This window comes from Pochonia chlamydosporia, chromosome 1 (assembly GCF_001653235.2).
Source record: "Pochonia chlamydosporia 170 chromosome 1, whole genome shotgun sequence".
Classification (NCBI taxonomy): Eukaryota; Fungi; Ascomycota; class Sordariomycetes; order Hypocreales; family Clavicipitaceae; genus Pochonia; species Pochonia chlamydosporia.
In genome coordinates, this window is record NC_035790.1 from 1,871,476 (window position 1) to 1,886,548 (window position 15,073).

The window sequence follows — 15,073 nt, forward strand, 5'->3', positions numbered from 1 at the left end:
AGATTCATAGAATAATGCTTTACATGGTTGGGAAATGAACAAAAAGCAATGGACCATTATTCTTTTTCCATTTGATCAGCTAACAACAGTCAATGTGACTTTATCTGTTGAGTATTTTGTCTAAATACCTGAGCACCCATATAGTGTTCATCATGCCTTAACTTTTAGCAACCGAGAACTCCAAACCTCCCAAACATTTTGCTCTATCTACAGTATATACATCCTCACAGCCGTTGCGAAGCATGATTCTGACACCAATTATTCCAATCCGCAAAAAACGAATTCTGCAACTTAACACCCCCCAACACCCACTCACTCTGCGTCGAGGCATACACACCCGCCACCTCCCGAATCGCCTCCTTATCCGCGGCAAACATACTCGACACCACGATCAAACTAGCCGCGCTCGCAGCCTTGGCATACGCATGAGAATTATCCTTGCCTGCTTCGGCGTGCACTTCCACCAGTAGGCCTAGCATGTCGTCGTGTACCTCCCCGGTGTCCTCTTTGCTGGCCCTCGCTTTCTTGATACCCTTTTGATAGGTGAGGATGATTTCACACGCCCTGTTGGCGAGGGGCTTTGTGGATGTGGTTCGCATGAGGTTCAGGAGTGGGATGAGGAGATTGTATGTTAGGTTGTTGAGGGGCTCGTTCTTGACGTATATGTCTAGGAGGTCGAGGATGCGGTGTTTGAAGTTGACGACGGATTGTTTGGCGTCCTTTTTGGCCTTTTTGGAGTCTGACTGGGAGGATTTGATGCGTGGTGCGATGGCGGCGGAGAGGTGTTCGTCTAGTGCGAACATTTCAGAGTCGGACATGTCGCCTTCGGATGAGGACGAGGCGGCGTCGACATCTTTGTCGAGGCGGTGGGATTTGAGAATCTTGCCGAGAATGTCGTCTAGTTCTTCGGGGTTGTTCCATTCGCCTTTGCTCTTTTTGGGGGAGTCGTCTTCATCTTCGGCGTCTTGTTCATCGTCTGAGTTGGGGTTGGAGTTTTCACTGCCGTCTTCGTCGCCGTTGAGTCCAACGAATTCCATGTCGGAGTCAATTTCAAAGTCTGAAGCGTCCTCGACGTCTTCGACATCGTCAGCCTCAGCATCTTCTTCATCTGAGCCCTCGTCTTCGTCGGCATCCATTGCGTCGTCATCAGTGTTGAATAGCTCCTTTTGGCCCTTTGTGCTCTCCCCTGAGGCCAGAGGTCCTGTGAGGAGTTCCAGTCCCTCGGCGGATACTTGGCTTGTAAACGCCTCGAAGACTTGCTGGGAGACTTGCCTCATGAGAGAGGATGGTCGAGCAACCATTGACAGGAGAATTTCAACCAATAATTCTGAGCTTCCCTCTGTCGGTTCAGCCTTTTTGCTGGATTTTGATGGCTGAAGTCGATCATAGAATTGAGATAGGTCGTCTAACACTTCCATAGCGTCTGGATCTTCGTTGTATAGCTGGAAAATAGAGATTGCATGAAGCATTGCGAGGCCCTGAGCAACATCCTTCTCGCTTTGCGTCTTTGACTTCCTTTTTAGAAGTTTGCTCATGCGTGACAGCGCATCTTGCATCACCTCCTTGATCTCAGGGGACATGTTTTTCGCGCTAGAGTCTATTGAAGCTACAGCCTCGCAAAATACGGCAAAGTCCTTGCTGGAACGCGCAAGCTTGGCGAGTGATGATTCGAGGCGGGAGCGGCACATTTCTCGAATTTGGTCGGTCAGAGCGTCCTGTGGGATGCCCTTTGGCACAGTATACGCCAACTCAGCAAGCTCTTGCAGGACTGGTCCAAATGACCCTTGAGTCACTTCTGCTGCGTCATCTTCTTTGGACGGTGCGGATGCAAATGCATTCAGGACCTTTGCGAGGTAGTCGGCATAAGTTCGAACAATGGTCTGGGCATCGGCAGCCTCCTTTTGCTTCAACCCTTTGATAGGGTGTCTAATAACAGCCAGGACGGCTTCCGCATTTTCTTCGTTGATGCTGTGCAAAAGTCTGTCCACGGTCTTGGTGCTTGTCCGCTGATCGAAACTGTAGCTACCATTTTTGCCAAGAAGGTTGGCCAAAATAAGGGGCAGAGACGATGGATGAGCTGCCACCACAGCTTCAATTGACTTCAGGGCTTTTATGGCGGCTCGATGTAGGTAACGGTCCTCTTTCGAAGCTTGGTTCACCAAACATGTCATGAAATTCCGGCTAAAGAGGGCCTCCAGTTTCGATGGCACCTCGACGAATCCCTCGAGCATTTTCTGGAAGACCATGAATCCCTTGAACTTTTGTCCATCTGTGGCTTGTTTGGAAAAGAGTCCATCTTCTCGCAGTTAGTAACGTCATATGTTAGAACGGTTTGGAAAGTTACACACCATCAACAACCCGGTTCCAAAACTGTTCAAAATCTTCATCGGTTTTGTCTGGCCCTGCATTGAGGAATCGCGCCAAGATAAGATCCCACACAAAGTGCAATTGAGCACTCCAAGACGCCTGCTTACCACCACTCTGGCCTTTTTCTCCCACATCCTTCCCTGATTCCTTGAAACTCTCTTTCAGAACTGCCGTCAGATCGGGAAGTGACTTGCTGCACAACGGGCTCTTCCAGGGCAGAGGCTTCACGCTGGGGTACTTATTCAGTACAATAATCCATGCAGCAACTCCCTCTGCAGTCTTTGCCAATCCAGCTTCTGCAAGCTTGGAGAGCGTTGCCTCCGCGTTTGCTTTATCCATCTGCTCAAGGGCCTGGACAAGCACCCATCCGCACTGGGGCCGCAGCCAACTCTTCTTATTGCTCAACTTCAGCAGCAAGTTGAATACAGACTTCCATCTTGAAACATCCTTGAACAGTGTTTTGGACTTAACAAAGCACTCGAGTCCGAATAGCTGGCCAAAATAATGGTCTCGCTCCTCCTGCCCGGGGATATTGCCCACGGCTTGAGTCTTGTCAACCAGAAGGCCAAGAACCTTGTCAAATGACAATCCAATGTATTTCGTCTTGGATAGGTTTTCTTTGCCAAATAGTTGATCCAGCATCTCTGTGATCACCAGGCTGAATCCAATACGAGAAGCATTGCGACCACTCGCAAGACCTCGAAACAACCGTCGATCAAGATGTCGTTGGAGGACAGCTTCGGAAGACCCTTCGCCGCCGAAGAGACTCGAAATGATACAATCGGCCGCCTGGAATCTATCGTTTTCGTCTTCGCTTCCCAGCATCTCATAAAGATCTGCTTCTCGCTTTCGATCGTCGCCAGTGGGCATTTCGACAAACCGCTTTTTTTCCAGGTCCGGTTGGGAGGCAAAATTGATAGACTTCATGTCCTTTTTGGCCTTCTTGGAGCCTTCTGGCCCATTGCTGGCACCATCTTTGCCTCCTCTCTTTCTTTTACCAGCCATATCTGTTTTGGGACGGCGGCGCAACAATTCGCAATTTATCTGTTGCGGCAACACCAACCTCGCAGCTATCAGTGGAAATTCCCAAAATAATTCAATTCTGCTGAAGTTCACCGCTTTCTACTTTTGGTCCCACTTCGATGATATCCCCGCCTCTTCTTGTGTGGTGCTACCCTATATCGAGGGAACTCATTTCAGTAAATGCCCATCGCGAGGCTTTGATGTTTTGGACTTGATACAAAGTGGCAAACAATGCGCAAAATGCATAAACGTCTCGAAACTGTGTATGTTTGAGGCGGCGTCACCAGATCGCATTGTTTTAGAGGGAATGAGGCTTCGTTTTGCGCCGTTCATCTCATGTCATGGCATGTCAACGTGTTGGCAGCCCACTAGAGTCACAGCTCCCCGCACACCTATAGGAGCATCCCCATCAAATTGAAAGTATGTTGCGCTGGGCACATCACAGCTCATGCTTCACATTTCCGGCCATCCAGCTTGGATGATATGAGGCATTTCCCCACAAGAGAAAATCATCACCGACCAGGCTGGTCACCCCGTAAGCCGTTGTTATCGCCCTGCAGAGAGATGCAGAAAGACGCAGCAAAAGAATCCGCAGCAGAGCCCTGTCGACCTGAAACATAAGCGTTGCCGATGTCGTCGACGAACTACAGCAGCCAAGTCGCCGAAGGAACCATCTTCAAGAACTTACGGGGGGGCTGTGACGGTGCAAAGTGGGTCCACACCGGCCGAAGGCAAAAAGACTGAGCCTCGCTTTCTCCGCAAGCTGCCCGGAGCTCAACACGTGATTACGCGGTTGTCGAAGCGTTGCTGGGCGGGGTACAGACGCGCTTTTTTTTTGTCCACTGCACATTTGTTTACTTTTACTGACGCGACGCGTAAATACGACATTGTTCTGGATGGGGGCCAGATCTGAGTCTGAATTCTGGCGAGCTCTGAACAAGAGACAACCACTCGCTTCCTGGTGCCTCTCATACCAATTTCATGTATGAGGCGTTAAACAGTCAATTAGCCTTCTCCCTTCGTCTTTTCCAACCCCCGCGCTCTCTCTCAAATCCACGTCAGACGACCGATTGTGATGCGGCAAGCGGCTCGACACTCCATGCTCAGACACAGCCCAGCAGGGCGTAATGGCGTCTCGCTACTGGCGCCATTCTCAAGTTTGATGCGGCGGGGTTCTGACGGTCTAGGCAGCTCTTTTGGGAAAATTGGAAGGATCTGGGACCAGCTGAGCAGTGGACTCTGGTGCAATTGAGCCGCTGCATCAAGTGATTGGACAATTGTGGTGATATCCCTTGTTCGTCGACACCGAGCTTTACTTTTTAGAGGGTCGGTGGGCGCCAGCAAACCCGTCGAGCCAACTTGAGCCCAAAAAAAGGGCATCACAAAAGACGGCAATTGGCTTTCCCGGGTTACACGGACGTTATCAGCCTTGTGACCCTGTGCTGTTCGCGAGAAGTCTGGTGTGCTGCGAACATGGAGTGCGGAGTAACTACCGTGGACAAAAAGTAAACAAAAGGACTTTGGCGGAATCCGATGATCAGAGCAAAAGCCAAATTTTAAAAATGGCTCAGGCCTTTGTCGTCGACATTGCAAACTTTGGCAGTCCGGATGCCATCATAGATTCATGGGAATATGAACCATCCTGACAAGCTCAAGCATGGAAGATACGATCCATGGGCATTGACAAGATCTGGGCATGCAACCATTTCGCCGTGGAGCAAAAATGTTGAAATGCAACTCGACATACTCCGAACATACGGAGTACATAAAAATGGGTGTTCGTGCATCCTTGCTCTTGTGATGACGATCACTCCGACTTTTCCGCCAGTGCAGCAGCGGTGACCACCGCCAAACCCGACGGGCCAAGACGTTGATGCAAGTGTATGACGTTGAATGTAATGCCAACCGTCGAAACTCACCGTCGAAGAGATCGAAACCGGGGCAGGGCAATCGACGATGCATCTTGTTCTGTTCTTGAAAGATCCCTGGACCGCGACGTCATTTTCATGAACTGACACTGCCCCCCAGACATCACCGTTGTCGGGAAAGGCTCTCCTGAAAGAACGCTGATGCACATCCGGTTTTTTCTTTTTGTTTTCCGAACTTCTTTCTGAAGCAAGTTAGTTTGACGGCAATGTTTGGAGTCCAAGCTTACTCCTGCTCCGTAGTGCAGCGACATGGCTTGACGCTCGTTTGACTTGTTGGCATTGGTTGTTCCCCCCCCGGTTCGACGTGCATTGTGCAGCGAAGAATCTCGTTTCTAAATGGACCAAAGCAACATCGTGCAGACGACGAGAAGCTACCGTGCATGAATGCGTCAGCCGTCTTTGTGCTAAAAGCTAAATGCATTCATCACGGCGCTTGGGACGCTTCCATTTTGGTTCATATGTGGGACCGTGCTTTGTTTACAATTCTGCTAACGGCTTTTGCCATTTGATCAAGGGACATGGAGTGAGGAAGCAACATTGAACAGGCCAACATCTTCTTCTCGTCCTGTCTTGTCTGTCTCTTTCACCCGCTGCCCCTGCCTGAACGGACAGAGGAATAAAGGCGAGGCACATCAAACGCACAGAGGTGCTGCAGTAGAGCGGGAAGATATTGCGGTGCTGCAAAGGCAATATATTCTGGAGCTATCCTACGCTTGGCCTATCAACTGATGCTGCAGAGATTGGATGCAGGTCTGGTGTGAGTCGTGCAGTTGCAGTGCCGCGCGTGGAGTACATACACATACATTCGCATACATAGAGGCACGTACAGAAATATGCTGTGCGTCAGAATATCGTCAAGGTGACTGAGTATCCATGCTACAAAGAATCTTGACTCACCTGCTTCTGACCCAAGATCCATCCCTCCATTCCGAAATCGAGGGATGTGGGTGCAAATGTCGCGTGCACGATGTTTTTTATCAAACAGAACCATCCCCATGCCTGGGACATGTCTGGTTCGGCGAACCCCTTCAGAAACCACTGAGACGCTGAACCAGAGTTCCCGAGTCACAATGTGGGCATGGTTTGGGATGACTGGGCCAAAGAGGAAAAAAAAAAAAAAAAAAAAAAAAATTAAAAGAGCCGCGATTTGATTTCGCCAATGCTGGGCCGTGATGCAAGGGAGTCATTGAAAACGGGTCTGTCTGCCCTTGATTGTTTAAAGGGCACAATGTCTGGTCGCAGCCCAACATTAGTTACTGTCCGAGTTTTATCATCTGTTACAGTTCAAGGGCGAAGGTAATAATATCTCTTGTTGCCGAGATTTTTGAACAATCTGATTCGGAGGAGCCCCAGCAAGGCGCAAAAAAAAAAGAGCATCAATTCTTATTTCGTGAGACCCGTCGGCAATCTTGCGTGTCTTTGTCAAGCAGCCAACAACGGCAGAGCACAGACAGACATGGAGCGAAATAAGCTTAGTCCATCACCATCTGGTATGCTGTTGCAGTGCCGAGCTTGATCACAAATAGCTTCCAAGATACCTCACGATGGGAAACCCACGCGGGAATAAGCAGTTTGGAATCCTGTGTAATGAACTTGACCGAGGTGACCCGGTTGATGTGCTCACCTCCCGAGTCAAGAGCATACGTATGTTAGTTTTGCCGAAGCCTGGACTTTGGCGATGATGATTTCACTTCGTGACAGGCCCCCAAGGTATGTACCACAGACCCTGCTAAGCGCTGGTGATGAGCAGCATGCCCTGGCTTTTACAAGGGCGAAAAAAAAAAAACTTGGCTCAACCGTCACAGCTCGATGTGACGAGGGAGGCATATGAGGAACAGAAACACATTGGTTTGGTGTTTCGGTCCCTTCACTTCCCCACCCTTTGCTGAGCAACCAAGCCTTTTTACCTGGGCGACCTGGTCATTCTCATTCTCAACTGGGTCCATTGTCGGCGATGCAGGCAAGCAGGCATGGCATGGCAGGTAAGCTCTGACGGGGGGGACGTGGGACTTGACCTGTGTTTTTTTTGTTCTCTCTCTCTTTGCTGCCCGCAAGCCTTGAATTGTTGCTCGTGGCCGTTCAACGTGGAGCATGTTCGCATTAGCAGGGCGATGCTTGCTGATGCACAGGCGTGTTAGGCGTGGGCCATCCATGCCCATGTCTACAAGTGGTCAACTCCCCTGCCATGTCCATGTCCATGTCCATGTCCGTTTCTGTGAATGTCCGCAGGTACCAGTTGCTAGACAACTAGACTCGAAGCAGCTTGAGGTCCAGTCTCGTCAGCGTATTGAGAGTCTGGTGCAAAGTGGCCGAGGCGGGCAACTTGCTGGGTTGAGGTTCGCATACGAGCCAATGGGTGAGCCATCAGATAGACATGGAGTCCAGGGACAAAATCGTGAACCAAAACCGAGTTATTTGATGCTGGGCCAAGCAAAAGTCACAACGACAAATAAATAGACGGGAAATCTTGCCGCGGCGTTCCCGAACCTTTCATAAAGTTTGCAACGCCAATAAAACGTTAAAACGCAGCCGCATCGCCCAACAGTACGAGTATGGACCACGGGCAAGCTTCAAATTGATCAAGTGCGATCTGGCGCTTCAACTTGTGGCGTGTGTGCCCCATCAACTTATCGTCCAGGGAGTGTGACGCTATTCGCGCCGGCGCAGCTGAATTACAGTGGGGAGGTTCACCGGGTGGGGGGGGAGGTGGTTGCTCTGGACATCTGGATATTTTGACTGGATCATAGCTCCAAGTGCCCAGCAACGAGCTAACCCGGCTAATGCAGTGCATTCGACGTTTCTGGGCGCTTCAAATGGCTTTCTGGGGCTGTTGTGCCCTTTGACTTGTTCTGCTCGGACTGGCTGGGTGTAAGATTGGCATAGTGGCAGGGTTGTTGGCACCAGCGGCTGCAGCTCCCTGTAAAATGTAACTGTGAGGCTGTCTTCAGCAGCTGCAGCAACCAGACACCAAACGGTTGTCGTTTAGTGTGGTCAAGGTCTGGTGTCTTGGGGCGGCTCGTATGCGGCGTGGAATTGCAGCTGGCAAGAGGTCAGAAGTTACGAAGGATACAAAATAAAAAGAAGATTACGTGTGTCCGCGTAGCCCGGTGAGGACACAATAGTTGAATTGTCGTCTACAATAACTGCCATGGCCCTCGGCTACTACATGTACCCGTACCTTATCAAATATCTCGTCAGCTTTTAAATGTGCTCGTCATTGTGTCAACTGTCAAGTCTGATCTGGTCTGGTCTGGTGTGGTCCAACACCAACCGCACACCAACCAGACCAAACCAGAACTGCTGACAGAGGCTAGTCAAACCGAACTGCTGCCGCCGGCTGGCACCCCTCCCTGTTTTCCCCCATGCCATGCTCTCGTCACTCAAATCAAGTCTCGTCTCGTTCTGGGTTGGTGCTCACTCCCCCCAGTTTGAATCTAGCACTCGGTAATAGCAAGCTGGTGAGATCAACTGGCGCCTGGCCAGACTCGTCATGTCTGGACAGGTCAATTCTGGTCCATGTCCAGTCTTGGTTTGGTCTCATCGTTTCCCCCTCAGTGCGTTCCCTTGAATGTCCCGACCGACTTGTCCCTCAACCTCCGTTCAAGTCAAATCTGGTCAAGCCAAGTCTGGTCTGGTCTGCTTCCCTCCACACACCCCCAGTCACCCCTAACAACGTCCCAACTCCATCCCAGCCTGTATCGGGACCTATTAGCTGGTTGCACGGTCCATTCAAAAGGCGTTGCTCCCTCATCCACTTCTTTGCTTCTTGTCCCATCCAATTGCCTCGCCCGGCAACGCGACCTACAAGCCGGAAAAATTTAGAAGGAAAGGTCGTCGCTCTTCACTGAGCGCCGCTTTTCTTTGTGTGTTGTGTGTGAAGCGTTGAAGCATCAAGCGTCAAGCGTCAAGCATCAAGCTCGAGATAGAAACAAAAGGATCAAACTGCCACCACCAGTTGATCAATTTCGTTTTCTCGCTTCTGCTCGACCCGGCTGAACCAGACCAGACAAGACCAGACCAGATCGGACCCCTCCAGGCAACGAACGGTCCTCTTCAGCACGAGTCGTTTCCGCTTCTGTTTGCAGGTGAAAGACGCCGAAAAAGAAAAAGGGCACAAGTACTCCAGTGGTCCTTGGTCCTTCACCTTGTGCATTCATTCACCCAGCAACGAACGACTTCCCGTTGCACATCCACACAAACGAAAAGCGGCCATTCCGTTTCTTTAACACCTCGGCTGCCTTTGCTCACGGCAACCAATAGGGAACCAAACTGTGACGACATTTCCCTTCAGAAGACGAATTCCCTTGCAGACGAATTCACGACCTGTCGTCCCTTCTTGAGACCAATGCCATTGATACGACTATAACGAGCCACGAACCCCTCGTCGATCCCGAGAAAGCTGCAACCATTCGAGCTTGGCTGCCTTCTTGGTTGAAATAAACGTTACGACTGGGGAACATACGGTCAATTGGACATTGGACAAGATTGCTCTTGGGACCCTGAACGGCAAATTCGAACCATCGATAGCTCCAAAAGCATCACTTACACTCTGGCACCTCGTTAACGGTCTTTTGTGACCCCAGGAGTGTGCCTTCTTCCATTGTCGTGCTACAGCATTCGCTTGTTGTGGTATATATATACTGTACCCTCTCTCCTTTCACTGTCAATGCAACCTGAGCTCGACGACTTGACCCTGCCGTCCATAGACTCGTTCTGACGAGTCTTTGGTCAGCCCTCTGCCCTTTGCTTCAAAATGGAAGCATCCTCTCCCTTGGCGGCAATGCACCGCCCAATGCCTGCTCCGGCTTGGGGTAACCGAGATCTTTTCCGTCCTCGGCCACATTCGCATTATTCGAGCTCGTCAAACAGCCTCGCCTCGGTGAGCTTGCGGGAGAAATTGCACAAGAATACTGCAGATTACTTTTCTGTCAAAGAAGTCCGTGGATCATCTCCTGCTGCTAGCCTTGCGGCCGACCTGTCACAAAACTTCCGGCTTGACAATGATGCTAGGTGAGTTGACGGTTGCCTTCAGTTACAAATAGTCATGGTGTGTGAATAGGTGCTGACCAAATGTCGTCTTAGTCCACAATTCCCTACCCCTCGACGAGCATTGTTCACTGCCAACATGATGGGCGGTATGGAGAGTCGTCGTAAGTTTTCATACCTTGACTTGTATATCAGGCGTGCAGCTCTGACAGTCTCACCAGACTATGTGACTACACCTCCTCTGCCTTCGTCGTCGCCTGCGCCGGTTGTCGAACACATGGAACTGTCTCCTCTCCCACACAAGACACCATTCTGTGCACATATTGAGATAGGGTCTCCAACGCCTGGGTCGACACCGTCAGATGACCAAGACATGGTCCTCGACTCACCAGCTCCGATTTCCCGTCAGGTGTCGTCGGAGTCGACCAAGTCCTTTTTGGCTGAGTGAGTCCAAATTCCTACCCTTGTTCTACGTATGTTCTGAGAGCTTGTACTCATTATTTGCCATAGTCGTAGGATAGCAGCCCCGCGTAGACCGTCATTGAGCCGTATGAAAGGACTCAGTTCCAGCTCCTTGCCCCCGAGAGCGCAAAGCGACACCCACAACCCTCTACCTCCCTTTCGCTTTGGCGCTGACTCTGCCATGAGCTCAAATCTCTCCCTAGGGGAATGCTTTGAATCCGCCTCCCCACCTCAGGAACGGAAGGCAATGCCGGAAAACAGCCCCTGTGGACCAGCTCTGTTTCCTCGCCCTCGACCATTGTTTGCCGGTCTTGGTGGTGCCGGCGGCGCTCGCTTTGGATCACCGATTAATGGTCACGCCAGACGGCAGTCGAATCCATTCCTGAGAAATCGCAAGCAATTTCGTCGATCCTTGAGCATGTTTGAGCACCCTGCAGACATCATGAAGCCCAAGTCTGACACTGAGGATGGCCCTACTTCCTCGTTGAAATCTGTAATGGATATTGAAGAAGTTCATGAACCTGTGCTTCCTCATTTCTTGCCTGATGATCCCACTGACTGCATTCCTCGAATTGCCAGGGAGACCTTACTCGAGGTTTTGGATGGCAAATACGCTGACAATTTTGACCAAAAGATGGTCATTGACTGTCGCTTTGAGTACGAGTACGATGGTGGACATATTGAAGGTGCCGTCAACCACAATGACAAGGAGCTTCTAGCTACCCAATTGTTCCAAACGCCAATCGACGGCCGCACTCTACTCATATTCCACTGCGAGTATTCAGCACATCGTGCACCATTGATGGCTCGCCACGTTCGATCTCATGATCGAACCGTCAATGCAGAGCATTACCCCAAGCTGACGTACCCCGAGGTATACATTCTCGATGGTGGATACAGCGGATTCTTCGCCGAGCACCGTGGTAGATGCTACCCTCCCGAATACGTCGAGATGTCTGATGAGAAGCATCAGCGCACATGCGAAAGAGAGATGGGCCGCTTGAAGGCGAGAAAGGGACTAGGACGCTCTCAAACGTTCGCTTTCGGGCAGCGAGAGCCATGTATCAACGACTCACCCACGGCACAAAGCCGACCAAGCTCCCGCAACACAACACTCGCAATGCTTGCACCGTCACCAATCCTCGGAGACCGATCCCACACTCGTCGGATGGCCTCTTACTGAACCCTTGGCTGCATTACTACCACTGCCTGCTGCGCAGACATAGTACCACACACCCATACACCGGACCGTGCATACGTTAATCATGCCTGGGAATAATATTATCAGACCCCCAGCCCGCCACTGTGCCAGGAGCTTCACAGCGGTGGTTGAACATACTTGCTCCCACACTACATCATACCATCCCACACTACATCATACCATCCCACACTTCATCAAAGCACAGATTCATCGAGATGCTATCTTGCGTATCATGCCGCGTCGAAGCGATGCTGGCCCCCTGCATACCTTGCCGTCGTCAATCGGCATGCAATAACCTGACGAGATTATACTACGCCTACGGAATCAATTCATTTATTATGGCGTATGTCATCAAGAATACCCCTTTTTTCCTTTTTGTTATTCGCGCGAATGTTTGGCGCGACTATACCTCTCAGATGACGGAATGTTCTATATTTTTCTTTATGTTCATACTCCCAAACGGAGAAGACTCACACACCCTCAAACTGGTGTAATGGGCTGTGAAGCACAATGCAGAAAATTGTTGCTTTGTTTGTGTTATTGTAGGACTAGCTATACATACCGAGGTTGCCCATGTTGAAAAGAAGCTACAGAGGTTGCTGCTGGTTGTACATTAGACTCGTCCGGAGCTGGAAATTTCCTGTATTTCCTTTCCGGCTTAGCCTATATCAGATTGAGGGACATATCATTTCAAAGAAGTACTGCTGTGCTGCTGTCTGTGCTAGCGATCACGATCGATATGATGTGTTCGGGGTGATGAGACCACGACATGCAGACATGTCATGTCTCGACATTGTGACTATTTTGGGACGTATAGGCGTGCACTCGACATGCCATCGTTTTGATCCAAGAACAACATTCACGGCTGGCTATATTGTAGGTCTCCGATCTTGTATTCCAGTGACGTTGTATTCTAATTTTGATGTCTTGGGCCCGTTCCCAGTCTGGACTTAACGCCGGAGTCCAAGACACGAAAATGTCGAGACACGAGAACCCACAGTCCTACCAAGCCGTCTAGAGCATCCTGAACATTCCTCGCACTTTTTCCTATGGAACCGCTTTACCCGCCGATAATGCAACTACGAAATTTCTTTTTTACTCTAAAACGCCGATGTCATGTTGTGTTTTCCCAGCTATGTGAAGAAATGAGCAATTGTTTTTGGCTTTTGTGCCGGAAATGATGAGCAGAAGGTAGCCCGGGGAGTGTGCTAGGATTGAAAAAAAAAGGCAAAGCAATGGGGTGAGGATTGAAATTGTTGTAGCGAAGTTGTTGTATGCAAAGTAGCGACAGTACGAGCTGTTTTACAGCATCACCTATTCCAGCGTAAAGTCCCATTCTTTGAACGCCTCCCTAAAGGCTTCCACGTCGGCAGTCTCTTCCTCGACAGTCTGCTCGCAGTCCTGCCAGATGAAGCGGTCCTCTAGCCCCAGCAATTTCGCAATGACGCGCCGCCCGAACTGGAGATCGAAGCGCATGTCCGACGCGAGAGGCATAACGAGGGACTTGCCCTTAATTTTGTCCTCGCCGTTATCGGCCCACAGCCAGACGCGGAAGTAATCTCCAAAGGTGGGCTGTTCTTCGAGACTAAGTTCCCTGGTGGTGAAGGAGGGGTATTTCTGGTTTTCGGCTTCCACGCGGAACGCCGCTTCTGCGATGTCGTTGCGGATCATTTCTGCGGGTAAGGGGATGAGTTGCCATATTAGGTGGATGTTGCGGTCGCGGGAGATTTCCCAGGTCACGACGCCGAGTTTGTAGGATGTTTTTGAAGCTATCATTGCTTGGATGGATTCGCGGAAGCGCGTCATTTCGTTGTAGGAGCGTACGGCGTCGGAGGATGGGTCTGCGGTTGCTCCCATGCTGGGGATGGTGGGTGCGTGTGGGAGCGGGATGATGATCAAGTGGCCTGAGAAGCTGAGGCCTGCGTCGGAGAAGGTGGTTGGAGTTGGGAGGGGGCCCTTGGCGGTTGTGACGTAGGATTCGTCGCCGACGCTGCAGCACATGTGGGCTGAGATGTTGGGGTTGGAGAGGCAGAAGTAGCATTTGTCCGGGCCGGGGGGAGGTGATGCCCGGCGGCGTTTGTTGTGTCGGCCGTGTCTGTTGTTGTCGTGGTGTCCGAAGCGACTGTAGCTGCTGTCGTCGTTTCGAGCTCGTTTTTTGTGCGAGGTGAATGGCGAGGCTGTTACGCCGGGAGGCACGCTGGCGTCGGATTTGTTGAGTGTGAAGGCATACATTGCTTTTGCTTTGGCTTCGTTGCCGTATGGGGCCATGGAAATGAACCTCGTGATGGTGGGGGGCTCTGTTTCTGAGCTGGATGGGTGAACGAAGGGTTCGCGCTCGTAGAAGAATGCGCTTGGTGATGATGATATGTGGTAGCGCGGTTTGAGGGCCGCGCATAGCTCTGCGATGCCTTGTGTGCTCTGGACGGCTGCCTGCTGAGACGCTTCTAGAGTGATCTTGGATCCGTTCCAGACGTTGGCAGGCCACATTGACGTTAATAATATGTCGGCGCTGTTGGCGCCTCTCAATCCCTTTGCATCATCGTCGGTGTGGAACGGTAGATGCTGCTCTTTCGACTGCCCACCCACTACATTTGTGTCCAAAAGACCGCCGAGCGCGACTATACGAAGGCCATCTGAGGTCTTGGTAATGCTGCGCTTACCCAGGAAATGTAGATTATGGCAAATTTCTTCCTCGGCTTCCACTTTCGTCGCGATTCGTGGCGGGAGCGAATGCGTCCCGATGGTAAAGTAGGTAGGCAGGGGCACTTCTAATGTGCCGTCTAGTAAGGCGGATACTGTCGCGTCATCGGTTGATGGGGTAAAGACGTCGCCGGTAAGGATTGCTAGCGAGAAGCTATTCTTCGCGTGAAGAGTGGCCAGCTTCTTGAGCGCCGGCTCAAGTTGGCCATTGAGGCTGCCAAGTACGATACTGTGTGGTTTATGAGTTAGTCCCTGGCAAATAAGCAAGGAAGTATCGTTATAAGCTGACTCACATCTTTGGGGCAGCCATTATGCTTTCTCGCCGGGCAAACTTGCGAGGGTGAGGTTGTCATGCGCACCCTTTGTAAGGTGATGATGCAGGTTGTTGGTTGGAGTGAGGTTGGAG

The 15,073-nt window shown here is 50.9% G+C and overlaps 3 protein-coding genes across 3 annotated transcripts; 1 reads left to right on the top strand and 2 right to left on the bottom strand.

Annotated features, from left to right (window-relative positions):
- Positions 1 to 224: 224 nt before the first annotated feature.
- On the bottom strand, positions 225 to 3,372 carry VFPPC_00455 (DNA polymerase V; the record flags this gene model as incomplete). Its single annotated transcript, XM_018280469.1, has 2 exons — positions 225 to 2,296; positions 2,349 to 3,372. 2 exons carry the CDS (start codon positions 3,370 to 3,372, stop codon positions 225 to 227), a joined length of 3,096 nt encoding a protein of 1,031 aa, XP_018148580.1.
- Positions 3,373 to 10,071: 6,699 nt separating this feature from the next.
- Positions 10,072 to 11,949, top strand: VFPPC_00458 (M-phase inducer phosphatase; the record flags this gene model as incomplete). Its single annotated transcript, XM_018280471.1, has 4 exons — positions 10,072 to 10,328; positions 10,401 to 10,468; positions 10,526 to 10,748; positions 10,815 to 11,949. 4 exons carry the CDS (start codon positions 10,072 to 10,074, stop codon positions 11,947 to 11,949), a joined length of 1,683 nt encoding a protein of 560 aa, XP_018148582.1.
- A 1,332-nt stretch (positions 11,950 to 13,281) lies between these two features.
- On the bottom strand, positions 13,282 to 14,977 carry VFPPC_00459 (CWFJ domain-containing protein; the record flags this gene model as incomplete). The annotated part of the gene is made up of 2 exons (XM_018280472.1): positions 13,282 to 14,896; positions 14,961 to 14,977. The coding sequence occupies 2 exons, from the start codon at positions 14,975 to 14,977 to the stop codon at positions 13,282 to 13,284; spliced, it is 1,632 nt and encodes a 543-aa protein (XP_018148583.1).
- Between the last annotated feature and the right edge of the window lie 96 nt (positions 14,978 to 15,073).